The sequence below is a fragment of the Osmerus eperlanus genome, chromosome 19 (assembly GCF_963692335.1).
Source record: "Osmerus eperlanus chromosome 19, fOsmEpe2.1, whole genome shotgun sequence".
Lineage (NCBI taxonomy): Eukaryota > Metazoa > Chordata > Actinopteri > Osmeriformes > Osmeridae > Osmerus > Osmerus eperlanus.
In genome coordinates, this window is record NC_085036.1 from 2,541,200 (window position 1) to 2,557,143 (window position 15,944).

Below are 15,944 nucleotides of genomic sequence, written 5' to 3' on the forward strand. Positions count from 1 at the left end.
TTAAACTTTTGTACTTTTACTTAATTTAAGATTCGTATGTCTATTGTTTGCACCTCCCTGCCACAGTAAATTGTGTTTGTATAACATACATGGCGAATAAACCGAATTCTGATTCTGATGTGTTTTATACTGTGGTCATTTGGCTAAGGGGCTATATACGCTTATTATTCCACATTCTCTCATTTACCATAAAGATGCCTTTATATTACATTTCCCATAGCACAATATACAAGCGCCATACACCCTTGTGTACAAGATATATAGGATATAAATGTGCGATCCAGGGACAGCTCCAGTCATAGTGACAAACAATTGATAAGTTAAATCGTAAAACAGTATTATCTTGGATGTTTATATAATGACGTAGACTATTAAATACACAGTGTGTGACATTAAAGGAGAATCAATTTCATTTGGAAATGTTTTATTGAAGAAAGAAGTAAGAAAGAAAGAAAGAAAGATTATACTTATTATTATTAATTATAGTTCGAACAAAACAGAGCACAGAATCTTCGGTACATGGGCACCTAATGGATACCGATGGTGTCCGTATCTGCCACCCACTCCAATGGCCACTTCTTTCCACTGTAACACAAAAATAAACAATGACTTGTTTTGGTTATAGCTGTGTTGTAGTGGATTTTCATTACTCCACAGCTGGCTAATCTTGGTCAACTACAATATAGAACAGACAAGGTCAAAAAAACATACTAGAGTCCATTTCAGAAGGGGGCAACACCTAAAAGTCAAGAAAATCTTAAAGAACACATGGTGGATGTCTTGTGTTGTTATTGTGTACTATAATCCATTCTGTTTCTGACATGAATCACTACTTGGTATGCACTATACATAAGTGTCTTACATGCTTGGTAAATAACCCAACTGCTCAGTATCATTCATTCTCATCAGTCATTTATATTTAGTCAGCGACTTACAGTAAGTACAAGGACATTTCCCCTGAGGCAAGTAGGGTGAAGTGCCTTGCCCAAGGACACAACATCATTTTTCACAGCTGAGAATCGAACCGACAACCTTCTGATTACTAGCCTGATTCTCTAACGGCTCAGCCACCTGACTCACCTTTTTGAGACAAGACATTTTGGAGGCTTTGCTATTTAATATTGAATTAACTGCTTGGCAACTAATGAATGATAGGAGGGAATTTTACTTTGAGACAATATATGTTTTCATGTGCACCATTAATCCAATTATTAGTGACGAAGGCAGTAATGCAATAATAGACCATTTCTGTATTTTTGAATTAAGGCTGTATTTTTTTACTTGCCAACAATGGTGTCATTGAAATAAACACCTCACCGAAATACAAGCGTTACCCATGGTAAGTCATACATACCAGAGTTTGCATGGCTCCCACTCCACCTGTTTCATTGTTTGGCCCTAAAAAAAATATTTTTTTAGTTTCAAATCTTTGCGAGGTATACAATACTTTTTCAAGACCATTACCCTAATACTATTGGCACTTTCCAATTGGAATGTTCTGTAACCTGGGTCTTTCCAGGAGATTTTAATATCATTCAAATAGAGTAAAAGCTCAATTAAAAGCCAAAGTGCACATCAAAATCAAAATCGGGTTCCAGGAACTGTGTCTTTGTCAACAGAAACACTTCAGAAATGTGCCACTAAAGTCAAGTTGTTACAGTTGAAAAGTGCCTTATAAATTGTGTAATCAAAAACGGCCTAACCCTAAGGAAGGAGTTGAGTGATTCCAGTTATTTTTGTGGGTGGGGTGGAGGTAGGGGGGAACTGTGTAGTGTCTGAGTGGGATTATATTTAACCTTAATAACTTTGAATTTGGTAACCCTCTTCACAGGGTAAAAATCCTGGCTCCCTGTCACTGTGTGTGGGCATTCTGTAAGGGAACAATATTTAATTCACAAACATTAACGTTACACTAGACTAGAAGCTTTGTGCGAATCAATCTACTGCAGTCCTGGGAGGTATGGATCACTTTCTCAAAGCAGAGACTAACATGCTTTTGAGTGAAAGAAACAATTTGCTCAAAAAGCATGTGTTAGTAGCACTGTCACACTATCTGGACATCTTGTCTTGTTGATAGTCATTTAACTGTCAATGGTTCCTGCAAATATAAAAACATTTGGACATATCGCCAAACCTAGAAGGCCACAGTCATTTACAAATACAAACACAGCCTTCATGAAACCTCACAACAATTAATGTCAATTCAAATGTATGGACTGTACTGTACATCAACACACCTTTTCTTGTACGTGGCAGCACTGTTGTGGGAGCAGGACAGACTCCTTCGACACTTTCATCTGTTACAAATACAACATTTACAGGAAACATTTAAAATATGTACAAAATATTGCCGATAGGTTGCCTGTGCAAGCAGCCTTTTACGACCTATGATACATGCGTCTGAAACTCGAGGTGGCACCCAACCTCATGGCATCTTGTTTGGTATCAAATCAGCCTAGATACATGCCTATATATATACACAGTATCGCTATAATGTACAATACTTTCCTACTACTACAAACAGTAATGTGTGTAGTAGATGAGAAAAGTGCCTGCTGATGATCACTCTGAGAACATGCCCTGGTGGAAGGAAAGACTAGTAGAACAGACAGAAGGGAGGGGGGAAGATGGATAAAAAGAGAAAGGGAGTGAACATCGTTTTTTGACCGTGTGAACTTGTAATTCTATGTTTTTCTAAGTAAACGCTTATATTGTCAAGAAGATTTGTTTGACTCACTTGCATTTCAATTACTATTGCTAGACTGATCTCAAAACTGTGATACAGAAGACCAGTGCCACTACAGGGAGGCATCCTTTTACATCCTTTTATATTAAGATACAAGACGTGGCCTTTTTTAGTCTCGTTCTAAAATTAATTTGACTTTGTTCATCTGGTTCTCTCCCTTGCATTTTCTTTCTCCCTTTCTCTTCATTTTTCATTTTCTCCCTCACCTTCCCTTTCTACCTCACTGTCACTATATCTCTCTTCTTTCCCTCTCTCTTGGTTTTGTTCTTACTCTCTTGCTCTACCTCCTGTGTAGTCTGCCAAAAGCATATGTTCTGCAGAGAAATACAGAGAGAGAGAGAGGTTATCTGATATTACCCGCTGGGGGTCCAGTCATGGTCTCCGGTGGTCCGACTGAGGCCTTCGGGAGTCCGGCTGAGGCCGCAGGTGGTCCAGTCAGGGCCTTCGGGAGTCCGACTGAGGCCGCAGGTGGTCCGACTGAGGCCTTCGGGAGTTCAACTGAGGCCGCAGGTGGTCCGACTGAGGCCTTCGGGAGTCCAACTGAGGCCGCAGGTGGTCCAGTCAGGGCCTTCGAGAGTCCGACTGAGGCTGCAGGTGGTCCGACCGAGGCCTCCAGTTGCACTTCTGCAGTACCTTGTGGGGTCCAGCCTACATTGTAAAATAACTGAATTATTCTGAGTAAAAATATTTGAGTATAAATACTTGTTTAAGTGTCCCATTAATGAGCATTTCGCCGAAAAACAAGCGCTCAATACACTTGTAGATGATCAAGATCAGGGTTTCCCGCAGAAAATGTGTTAGTTAAGGTGGTAGGGTGGGGTTTGCCGGCGGAGCTGGGCAAAATGTGTGAGTAGATAGTGTTGCTTCATCATATCAAAGCCTGCCCTTCCTGTTGTATTTCAACCAAAGCAAATTCCTGGAGTTCAATAACATGTTTCACCTCAGTCAATAACAGCAAGTGCAAGTCACAAGCCAGAATTCTTTTTTGGAATAGTTCACATACTTCAGCCCCCAATATTTTTTTTTTGAAAAGTTCACATACTTCAGCCCCCAAAAGCTTTTTTGTGGCTTCTTCAGCAAAAGCTGTTGTATCTCCTCTGTTAACCCCTAAAAAGGTATAAATAATAATACAACTAGTGCATAGTGCCCTTGGTGCAGTCGGTGACTTAACCCTTGTGTTATCTTCGGGTCATTCTGACCCATCAGCCGTGTGACCCACCGTCGTATTGCGACAAATTTACCTCATACAAAAACAAAGTGAAGCATTTTCTTTTAACCGTTGGGCTGTCTCAGACCCCCCACATTGCAAAGGTTAAAAGAAAATTATTTTTATTAGTTTTTGTATTGGGTAAAACTGGGTAAACACAATGATGGTTCGTTATGAACCTTTGGGTCATGTGACCCGAAGGCAGCACAAGGGTTAAGAGGTCGGTGAAACAGACAAACACAGATTCCTGGAACTGTCGCTAGATAGTGCACAGTGCCAGTGATGAAGTAGTTGAAACACACACACAATCCTGGAAAAGCACTGTGCCTGTGATGCAGTTGTGAGTAAGATGTCGATGACAAACAGATTTCTGGATTTATAGATTGATTGTGCAGTGCCCGTGATGCAGCTGATGTTGCTAGTGACCTACATTTTTCAGATCACTATTTAAAATCTTAAAAGTACTTGTTCAACCTCTACATTATCTAGGTTCCTATGCAAATCATAAAGGTAATTTCTCATTATTTTTAACGAAATGCCAATGACCTAGTACATTCATGCAAATTATGTAGCCTACAAGTAGACTGCCATTTCCTACAGTGTGAATTGCTTATGTTGTGTCAACAAAAAAGCATGATATTGATTCTCTGTTAAATTGTCGTACACCCACAAACATCTAGACATTTAGTTAATTACAGTTAGGTCCATAAATATTTGGACATTGACACAATTTTCATCATTTTGGCTCTGTATACCACCACAATGGATTTGAAATGAAACAATCAAGATGTGCTTTAAGTGCAGACTTTCAGCTTTAATTTCAGGGTATTTACATCCAAATCAGGTGAACGGTGTAGGAATTACAACACATTTTATATGTGCCCCCCCCCCCCTTTTTAAGGGACCAAAAATAATTGGACAAACTAACATAATCATAAATCTAATTGTCACTTTTAATACTTGGTTGCAAATCCTTTGCAGTCAATGACAGCCTGAAGTCTGGAACCCATAGACATCACCAGACGCTGGGTTTCGTCCCTGGTGATGCTCTGCCAGGCCTCTACTGCAACTGTCTTCAGTTCCTGCTTGTTCTTGGGGCATTTTCCCTTCAGTTTTGTCTTTAGCAAGTGAAATGCATGCTCAATTGGATTTAGGTCAGGTGATTGACTTGGCCATTGCAGAACATTCCACTTCTTTGCCTTAAAAAACTCTTTGGTTGCTTTCGCAGTATGCTTTGGGTCATTGTCCATCTGCATGGTGAAGCGCCGTCCTATGAGTTCTGAAGCATTTGGCTGAATCTGAGCAGATAATATTGCCAGAAACACTTCAGAATTCATCCTACTGCTTTTGTCAGCAGTCACATCATCGATAAATACAAGGGAACCAGTTCCATTGGCAGCCATACATGCCCACGCCATAACACTACCTCCACCATGCTTCACTGATGAGGTGGTATGCTTTGGATCATGAGCAGTTCCTTCCCTTCTCCATACTCTTCTCTTCCCATCATTCAGGTACAAGTTGATCTTGGTCTCATCTGTCCATAGGATGTTGTTCCAGAACTGTACAGGGTCTTTTAGATGTTTTTTGGCAAACTCTAATCTGGTCTTCCTGTTTTTGCGACTCACCAATGGTTTACATCTTGTGGTGAACCCTCTGTATTTACTCTGGTGAAGTCTTCTCTTAATTTTTGACTTTGACACAGATACGCCTACCTCCTGGAGAGTGTTCTTGATTTGGCCAACTGTTGTGAAGGGGTTTTTCTTCACCAGGGAAATAATTCTTCTGTCATCCACCACAGTTGTTTTCCGTGGTCTTCCGGGTCTTTTGGTGTTGCTGAGCTCACCAGTGCGTTCTTTCTTTTTAAGAATGTACCAAACAGTTGATTTGGCCACACCTAATGTTTTTGCTATCTCTCTGATAGGTTTGTTTTGATTTTTCAGCCTAACGATGGCTTGCTTCACTGATGGTGACAGCTCTTTGGACTTCATATTGAGAGTTGACAGCAACAGATTCCAAACACAAATACCATACTTGAAATGAACTCTAGACCTTTTATCTGCTCCTTGTCAATGAAATAACGAACTACCATGAGGGAATAACATACACCTGGCCATGGAACAGCTGAGCAGCCAATTGTCCAATTACTTTTGGTCCCTTAAAAAGGGGGGGGCCACATATAAAATGTATTGTAATTCCTACACCGTTCACCTGATTTGGATGTAAATACCCTGAAATTAAAGCTGAAAGTCTGCACTTAAAGCACATCTTGATTGTTTCATTTCAAATCCATTGTGGTGGTATACAGAGCCAAAATGATGAAAATTGTGTCAATGTCCAAATATTTATGGACCTAACTGTATGTAAGTCATTAGGCTACATGCAAAATGGTTGAGCCCGTTGTCATAATTGGGGTTATAATTCACCATACTGCGCTGCAGACACAGTTTTGCCAAAAATAAGTTTTTTTACGCTACATTAACATCTGTATTTGCCCGGTAATCGAGATCATTGTTAGACACTCAATGTCCTAAAATTCACATTCCTGTCATTATTAGAGAGATGATTGAGGGTGAAAAAGCAGACAATCTGCATGTGTTCCTTTAAAGATTCAGTTTCTATCTGCATCATAGTTTAAGCTTGGTTAACTTTGTGAATTTATTTGAAGCTTTAGGAATCAATGATAATGTGACTGCTCAAGAGAAGGGCAAGGCTGTATAGTATCTGTAACAGGGATACAAGGCTTTAAATACAAGACTTAACTAAATGGCACAAAGTTACCTTGAATTAAAATGTCAAAAAGGTCCTGAATTCTTTGCTGACAGGATCTGGATGTCTCCGTCAGCTGGCAACGGGGTGTCAACACTTCAGACACCCAGGCATTTGGCATTTTTGCAGGCCTGGACAACAACAAGACAGCCCTCACTTCCAGAGACTGCAACTTTTCAAGCTAAAAAAACAACATAAAAAACATAAAATCTATTAATATTACAAGGTATATGGCAACATTTGGAATCAGAATTGCATGGAAACATTTAAAGCGATCGCATACCAGCATATAAGCTTCATCTTTGATGTGCGACGTGGTCCTATTTTTCTTTTGGGTATGGACCCAGCCCTCTCGCTTTTGATCAAATTTGATCATTTTTTTGTTTAATCGCAGCTTATGTGGCTGCTCTACCTTGCACGCCTTGCAGGTTTTGCAGGCCACATTGAGAACTGTGTGGCAGGCAACACATTTTCTTGATGTTGACCCAGGGCCTGGCATTTCTATATAGAGTAAGCAACAAAGAGAATGGCAGTGACACAAACTGATTATGAGAAATGCTTCTTTCACTCAAATTAACCAGAAGCAATACTTACTTAAAGAGTGTGAGGAAGAGCGAGAGAAAGAGTGTGTGTGAGTGAGAGAGTGAGAGAGAGGTAGAGAGGTAGAAAGAGAGAGAGAGAGAGAGAGAGAGAGAGAGAGAGAGAGAGAGAGAGAGAGAGAGAGAGAGAGAGAGAGAGAGAGAGAGAGAGAGTAAAAGGAATGAATGAAATAGAATGGCTCTTAAAAGAGCCGTTGTTTTTTTAAATTGAAAGCGAGTAGGTAGATGTTCAAAGAAGGTGAATGAAGGTGGTGGGTATAATAGAATCTGTTGAAAAACAAAAACATTGTTATTTCTCTTGCAACAACATTTCATGGATTTCTTTGTCAAAAATGCAGAAATGTATCAAATTATAGAAGTAACTGGGATGCTGTTACTGCATATTGGAAATAACTTTAAAGGATCTAAAATGAATAAAAAATAAATTAGCAAAATAAAGGGCAGTATAATTTTTAGAAGCGTCAGACCGCTTTAATCAACTTTAGCAAGCATTCATTTTGAACTAGCATTTAAGCTAGCCGTAAAGCCGGTGACTACAACTAAACTGCTAAAGAGAGCTAAGCTAAATGCTAAAAAGCGCTAGCTAACTAACGTCAAAGTACTCATTCGGTTTCATCTAACGTCAATAACCCTCGGCTCTCTAACAGCCAAATGAAATCCAATAAAAATAACAACACTCAGGCAACCAAAAACGTTTTCAACAAACAACATTTTAATTATTTAGCATAATTATTAAAAGGGGGGAATCGTCCATCTCCATCTTACCTGCTTATTTCTGGTCTGTGGGAGTTGTTGGCAGTTAATTGAATTATCGCCCCGTTGGTAGTCCTCCTTCATTCACGCGTGTAATGTTCACGCCTTGGCGAGGCAAAACGTGACACTCACACGCTTTCCCAAGTGGACCAACGTGACTATTACACGCCTTTGTGTGATACTGGGTTGCTCAGCCATAGGCTACACGAAATCGCATAGGAAACGAATGTTTCCATGTTGTGTTACGCGTATTTTGATCGTATTGTTTGGGATAGCAGCGACGTTAGTATGAATTTTTAATATGTGGTGTCAGAAGGAGCTTTGATGTCGGGGTAAATACGGCTATTGCCTCGGAACAAACCCCAAATACGTGATTAGTAGCCTACATTCGGGTAGTGTCTATGGTAACCAGTTGTTCCAGAAGAAGCCAAATCAAAATGTTACCTGAAGGCCAAGATGGTTAGTAAGTACGTAACTGATTTGAGTAGGGTGAATACTGGTAAAGTGGGACAATGGGTAAAGTGGGACAGTTAAGCTTTATAATTGTTATATTTACATGTAAATGTTTCCATTCATAAAAATCAACACTGAGCTCATCATAAGCAAGTATGCGATAAAAATATATAGGTTACGTGTATATTACATCACTTCTGGGGGGTGTGGCTTATCATATTCAACAACCTTGCAGTGAATCGCGATGGTAAGTAAAAAGACATAGCATTCTGAGGTAAATAATGTTAAGGTTATAAAAAATAAAAAACTTATGGATTGTTTGTAATTGTTACATATTTTGTTATGGGATGTAATGGTGAATACTTAAAAAAAATATATCATTAATATTAATTATCGACTTTCTATAAAAATTCGATTTTGACACTGTCCCAGTCAACCAATAGTGTATTGTTAAACTGGGACACGGTATTACTGGCAAACTGGGACAGCCATTTAAATAATTCTAATGGGGGAAATTTAGTTCCCTTTTTATTGTTTTGTTTTTTGTTTTGTCACAAAACAAAAAACAAACAAACAAAAAAGAAAGATGGAGGGTACAAGCTTGGATGACCAGGGCATTTGCAACATTTGTAAAGCCAAATTTGCTGATGAAAATGATCCCAAGACAGAGGATTGGATCATGTGCATTGTTTGCAAGGACTGGTTCCATGAGATGTGTGACAAGGAGAATGGCATCATTGAAGATGGGGAGGCATTCACTTGTACTGGCTGTTTTGACGCGTAGACTAACCTACTATACAAAAAGCTGAAATTAAATGTTACCTGTGTGAAATTAGTTAGCCTATAAGATGATATGTTTATGAAGGTTCCTCTCTTTTTATATGTAAATGTATATGAAATAAATGAAACTAAATTAAATATTGTGGGCAGGCGAGGGGGAGGGGGTGAAACTGCTTTCCCTTAAAAAAGTGATGTTAATATTGTTATATTGTTGTTTATATTTTTATAGTGTCATTAGGCCTACACTTGAATAAGAATTTAATGTGTTTGAGTTGTGTCCCAGTTTGCCAAGAAAGGTGTCCCAGTTTACCAGTACCGCCTGGAAAAATGTGGTTTGGGGTCAATGTGTGTTTGAGGAAGAGTCATCCATCCTTTCTTTTTTATTCTGTATAGTACAGTACAGCTCTTAAGCTATTTAAAATGGTATCTTATGAGGGGCTAAGACATTTGGATCATAATAAAAAATTGTGCAGAAGGTAAATTATCAGAAAGTGTCCCACTTTACCAGTATTCACCCTAATTTCCATGAGCAAGAATAGCTCGTGGTGTAAAGCAATGGCCTTTGGTGTATTACGTGTTTTGCTCTAGTGCGATCGAATCCCACTTCATGCGAGCCTGCAAATGTTTTATTTTGTCTCCATTTATTTTGTCGTTAATGGTAATGTAGTGCGTACGCAGCTTATACTTTCATATTCGGCGCAGCAAATATGAGATCCGACTTGAGAATAGCCAGTAATATGTTTGTGAATTTGTGACGAATCTGGTGATAGAGGCAGACTGATAGGTGCACGCACCGCTGGGAAACCAGTTAGTTCGGAAACCAGTAGGGACACAACACCGGTAACGTCGTAGAATAATCTTCAAAGGGGGTTCTTTATTAATGAATGAATGCAATATGAGTAGGCTAAATGCCTGAAAATATCACGAGAAGGGAAAACTTAAAAGGACGTTTAAATCATAGAGATTAGGTCAATTTTTACACCGGTCTGCCAAATGTATTCGTTTTGATTCAGCTATGAGGCTGCCTCTTGCAGGGGAAATGAGAAGACATCATATTTAATTCTACACTTCACTCGTATTTTCAGTTGTAAACGATGTCGTGGAAGTTTTTGAGAGAATCAATCGTTTAAGCTGAAGTCGGGTGAAGTACAGAGTTAATGTTTATTTGACGTAGATTTGAACATAATAACGTTATCAACATAACATCATCGACACACAAACATAAGACAATAACACAAAGACAATTCTATACAGCTCCATCTAGCATTCTAGAATGGAACCGGGAGAATCCAGCCCACCAGCACTACCCAGCTGATGGCCCTGAACCCCCCAGAACATTCTTCAACAGACCATTTTATAGATACGACAGTTCTCAAAAGTCATTGGTCCATCCTACAGACATGCAGCTATACCAAATCTCTTCTGTCATTGGTTAAATCCTTAGAACAATACAGTTGAATCCACATTGTCTTCAGACCAACTGTCTCTTCCCCCCAGGTGACAAGAACTCTCTCAGGTCACCCAGACTTCCCGTCTCTTAGACTTCACGTCTCCTAGCTAGGTGTCATACAACTACAGGTGGCATCTCTACCAAATGGAGTTTAATCAACATACATTGTATCAAGCTTCTTAACCAACTGTAAACTTATCCTAAAACACATTCATTGTACATAGGCCCAAAATTTCTTTCACATTCCCACACTTTTTCTTTTTGTACAATTAATGTCAACCAACAGTAGTAAACAGTTCTTTAAAAACAAAAAAATCTAGCTTCAATACAATTCCTAATCAGGATACAAAATGTCATAGTGTAGTAGTCGTCTCTTGTTGCGTGTGCGCATGTGTTAGGCAATTACCCTTCCGTTGTATCAATTTTGAAACTGCAATTCCTTCGCTTGCACATACCCGCCACCGTCGCTGCTGATTCTGTCTGTAAACTGTGACAAATGCGGTTGCCATTCTTCCTGTCTTTCAGGACACTCACGAAACCACAGCCTTGATCTTTCCGATCCAAGCGCTGTCTTTCTGGCAATTTTTGCAGACATTATTTAACAGACGGCGGACTAGCACATTCGGAAGAAAAAATTATGTGTGTTTTTATGGATTAGTTCTTTTCTTATCTTATACTCCTCGTTGTTTCAAACAAACATTTAACACAAAAGACAAACTTCTACAATTTCCTCACTTTTTCTTTAACTTCTCTTTCCTCACATAAAAGAGAAGTTGGGATTCAAATTCTACATAGAAAACTCCACATCAAATTAGCCGTTTACACATACATCCAAATCCTGGTCGGCAATCTGCAACTCGCCCATTTGGTTAGGATTTATTAACAAATGTTTGCCATGTATTTGTCTACCACCAGACTTAGAATTAATCATAACACACACATCTCAGTAGCAATAAACTAATGCAGAACTCGTAACCCCTAATGGGACTCAAGATCCTTTGTACGACTTCAACGCAACGGGCCTCGAACCCTTTAACATGTATTAGTATACTTAGTAATTACATGACTTCAATAGATAGCTCATACAATTCCAAAATATCGCAATAACATGTATTTGTGAGAAAGAAAAAAATCGGTAACTAGATATGACAATTTCAACCAATCCATTTACAGATCAGGATCCACTGTGAGTTTCGAGAACATTCCACATTACCCATACACTCATCCACACACCCATGGATGGACAACCATATGCACTATGCATATGACAACTGGCGCAGCAAGAAATAAACTGGCCATCTGCATCTTTGAACTACACAAAGACTAAACACAGACCACAACTGCATCTTTGAACTACTCAAAGACTAAACACAGAGGATTTACAGTAGGAATGTAGCAATATCACAGATAGAATTGCACATCTATTTATCGGACTAAAATTGTACCATTCAAACAAAACCCCATCAAATTCAACAATAACTTTAACCTCACCATAACTTCGCTCAAAGTAATCGATCTCAGTAACTCACCACTTTCCCCTGTTCAAAATGCTGCATCGAATCACCTGACCCTGAGGAAGAATCCCGTTCTTGCCACTCACGAGTCCAGGTCGGATCTCAATGAACATCCTAGTGCCCCCTCCAAAACTGTCGTGGAAGTTTTTGAGAGAATCAATCGTTTAAGCTGAAGTCGGGTGAAGTACAGAGTTAATGTTTATTTGACGTAGATTTGAACATAATAACGTTATCAACATAACATCATCGACACACAAACATAAGACAATAACACAAAGACAATTCTATACAGCTCCATCTAGCATTCTAGAATGGAACCGGGAGAATCCAGCCCACCAGCACTACCCAGCTGATGGCCCTGAACCCCCCAGAACATTCTTCAACAGACCATTTTATAGATACGACAGTTCTCAAAAGTCATTGGTCCATCCTACAGACATGCAGCTATACCAAATCTCTTCTGTCATTGGTTAAATCCTTAGAACAATACAGTTGAATCCACATTGTCTTCAGACCAACTGTCTCTTCCCCCCAGGTGACAAGAACTCTCTCAGGTCACCCAGACTTCCCGTCTCTTAGACTTCACGTCTCCTAGCTAGGTGTCATACAACTACAGGTGGCATCTCTACCAAATGGAGTTTAATCAACATACATTGTATCAAGCTTCTTAACCAACTGTAAACTTATCCTAAAACACATTCACTGTACATAGGCCCAAAATTTCTTTCACAACGAGCAGCACAAAAAAAATGCTTTTAAATCTATGTAATCTTTATAAATAATAAGTATGCATTTTTATATAAAATATACAGAAATATCAGTTGTAAAAATGTCATTCAAAAACGGACCCCTGTGCAACCGACGCAAGCAAGCACACCCTACAATTTCCCCAGAAATTGTACCCTCTCTAGTTTTGTAATGTTTGGTGAGTTTCGGCACTTTTCAGTTAGAATTCGCCACGTTACAGAGCCAGACAAGACTTTGCGGACGGTCCGCACATTCTCACGTCTGCTCAAAACTTTCCTTGACGGCCCGCACATTCTCACGTCAAGTACATCTTTATACATCACAAAGTGTGCGTGAAAACCAGCGTAAGCAAGCTTTTTGTGCGTACGCAACGTTTATACATGAGGCCCTAGATGTCTTACGGCGGAGTCTAGAACGTCCGCACATGGCAGCCATCTTGCTACAGTCAACTCGCTCACCCATAACACTAGGTGCATTCGACATGGACTGCGGCTGCATGAAACGACCGGCGAGAGTAGCCGCTTGCAGTCGGGGAGGAGTTGAAAACGGCTCTGTAAAGTCGGACATTCCAGCTTCTCGTGGTTTGCTGCGTTGACGTCAGTCATGGCCGATCAAGCGCTGTTTGCTTACTTTACTTTATTTATAATTAAACTTAGTCTTTCCGTTAGTGAAGAGGCGGACTAAAACCCTTTCTTCAACACATTTTTAATTCAATTAAACAGTTTGGTCCGGATTTGAGCGAAAACTGAAGGCGAAAAGGTGTCAGAATAATTACAAAACACGTGTCAAAGTTGTCATGTGTGAGTCTGGCCAATCATGAAATAGCTGTGTCGTCATTAGAACCCTTGCAGTTGCTCTTGAGAAAATGCGCTCGGCTACACCATAGATATATATAAACACTAGATGTCTTACGGCGGAGTCTAGAACGTCCGCACATGGCGGCCATCTTGCGACAGTGAACTCGCTCACCCATAACATTGTAAACGAGATGTCGTTATGCCACTGCATACTTCTATTCTATAAAAAAAAAAAAACATACTTATTCATACGTATGCAGTGGCATACCGACATCTCTGACGTTGATAACAAACCAAACCGTTTCAAAATCGGTTGAAAATTGAGCAAGTTATGGTCATTTAAAAAGTACATGTAGCATCAACACAATGTTATGGGTGAGCGAGTTGACTGTAGCAAGATGGCCGCCATGTGCGGACGTTCGACTCTTGTCCGGCAACGTGTTTATATATATCTATGGGCTACACAGCCGGCAGTTCTCGAATCGATCTCACGGTACTTTGATGGCTACGTCACAGTGACCTAGCCTCGGCGCCGTCTCAAGTCGGACAAAAAGTCTAACCAGAATTCACTGTTTCAAGTCAGCCGCCTGCAGGCGGCTGCAGCGCTGCATGAAGTCAGGTCATGTCGAACGTACCTATAGACAAGTTTACGCGCCAAATCCCAGGGGGCCGCCATAACTCTACACAAATGCATTTCATTTCCGCCGGAAGTGGTTTGCAAAGCGTCTGCCGGTGTAAACACAGCGATGTCGATGCTAGCTTGGGATCACGGTTCTACTACTTTGACATACTTGTCGTTTGACATTTACTACTGGATAAGTTGCCAACGTCGTCGCCATACTTTTAAGTACATTTTAGAGTAGATTTATAGTTATAAAGCTTTTGCCAGTCCATCATTTTGTAGCTTTTAACATGGAGCAAAGGCAATGTCAGAAGATGACTTTAGTCAGTGATTCATTAGAACATTTGTTGTCTAGCTCTTCAATCTCTCAGCAAAATGTAGGCTAATTATTTGGCTAAAGGATGCCACACGTATCAGACAGAAGTTGTTCTATAAATTCGTAGCCCGACATTAAAAATATGTATAGTTGGTTGACTGATCGCGTTGTTGTACCCAGTCAAAGGAATAAACACACAGGAACATCATGAACATTCAATGGTCTTGACAGTTATCCTGGCAAAACATGTAGCATAATGTTCTTTATTTATTGCCAGGACACGGTCCAAGTAGCCTAGGTATACATAACATTGAAAGCTAATTCGTTTGGAATTTCTAGGCTATTGATGTTACATGTTGATGTTCAGCCTATTCAATTTAACAACTTCAGAAGGACAAGACAGGCAGTACACTGTTATCCTTATTTAAGTGGCTTGTCACTGCATGAAGTGACTTATCTATCTATTCTTCCTATGAACCCGGTTATGACTGCTTTAAACAAGCACACCTCATGCCGGGCTTTTACAGACGTGTTTATTGGCACTTTGAAAGGTTTGAATTATTATATCCACATATCAATGTATAATTATTAAATCCACTGCAACAATAGGACAAAGGAACACCAACAAAATGTGAATAGCCTACAAACAATAAGCATACTACTGTAGTATAACTGTAACAGGCTAGAGGCCATTCTAGGTTTTAAAACTGGTGGTCGTAGCACTCTATCTAACCACTCGTTCAGGTGCTTTCTCGAGTGTTTGCAACCAACTACCGCACACGTCGTTCCCGAACCACTTTTCTTCATGTTGTAAATTGTATATCCTCTTTGTCACTGCGATATCAGTGCTTTGTCGGCACAACGGCGTAACGAGTAACGAGTCCTCTCAAAGAGTGATTCGTTCATTTTCTCGTGGCCGCGCATCGGACTGTTGCATAGGCTCGTCCAAGTAAACAGAAATGATTCGTTCATTTCCCGACTCGGTCTTTCTACGAGTCTTTGGATCATTTTTTCACGTGACCTGCATAGGCTCTGTACTGGAGGAAACAAACGATTCGTTCATTTCCCAACTCGGTCTTTCTACGAGTCTTTGGATCATTTTTTCACGTGACCCGCATTGTATTTTTTAGTAGAGGAAACAGTTTCCTCATTCCCTTTCGCGTGGCCGCTGTTTTCGTAAGACGTGAATGA

The 15,944-nt window shown here is 39.9% G+C and overlaps 1 protein-coding gene across 6 annotated transcripts; it reads right to left on the reverse strand.

The window, feature by feature from the left end:
- Nucleotides 1-440: 440 nt before the first annotated feature.
- Nucleotides 441-8,257, reverse strand: LOC134039306 (uncharacterized). 6 transcript variants are annotated; one of them, XM_062485098.1, is made up of 8 exons: nucleotides 7,317-8,257; nucleotides 7,006-7,223; nucleotides 6,735-6,903; nucleotides 3,104-3,394; nucleotides 2,238-2,297; nucleotides 1,797-1,870; nucleotides 1,355-1,380; nucleotides 441-585 (listed from the first exon to the last, which is right to left on the reverse strand). In XM_062485098.1, the coding sequence occupies exons 2-8, from the start codon at nucleotides 7,219-7,221 to the stop codon at nucleotides 528-530; spliced, it is 894 nt and encodes a 297-aa protein (XP_062341082.1). In that variant the 5' UTR covers nucleotides 7,222-7,223; nucleotides 7,317-8,257; the 3' UTR covers nucleotides 441-527. The 6 variants fall into 6 exon arrangements, with proteins under 6 accessions (XP_062341082.1, XP_062341081.1, XP_062341084.1 ...); XM_062485097.1 differs by having other exon boundaries at nucleotides 1,355-1,398; XM_062485096.1 differs by lacking the exon at nucleotides 1,355-1,380 and having other exon boundaries at nucleotides 462-585; nucleotides 7,317-7,588; nucleotides 8,087-8,257.
- Nucleotides 8,258-15,944: the final 7,687 nt, after the last annotated feature.

Bases quoted from the DNA above. Each gene is read 5' to 3' on its own strand.
- LOC134039306 (XM_062485096.1), bottom strand. From the start codon at position 7,221: ATGCCAGGCCCTGGGTCAACATCAAGAAAATGTGTTGCCTGCCACACA. The intron at 2,298-3,103 runs GTAATATCAGAT...TATTTGTAACAG, and splicing joins CATGACTGGACCCCCAGCGG to ATGAAAGTGTCGAAGGAGTC. The intron at 1,871-2,237 runs GTGTGTTGATGT...GTTCCCTTACAG, and splicing joins GCTGCCACGTACAAGAAAAG to AATGCCCACACACAGTGACA.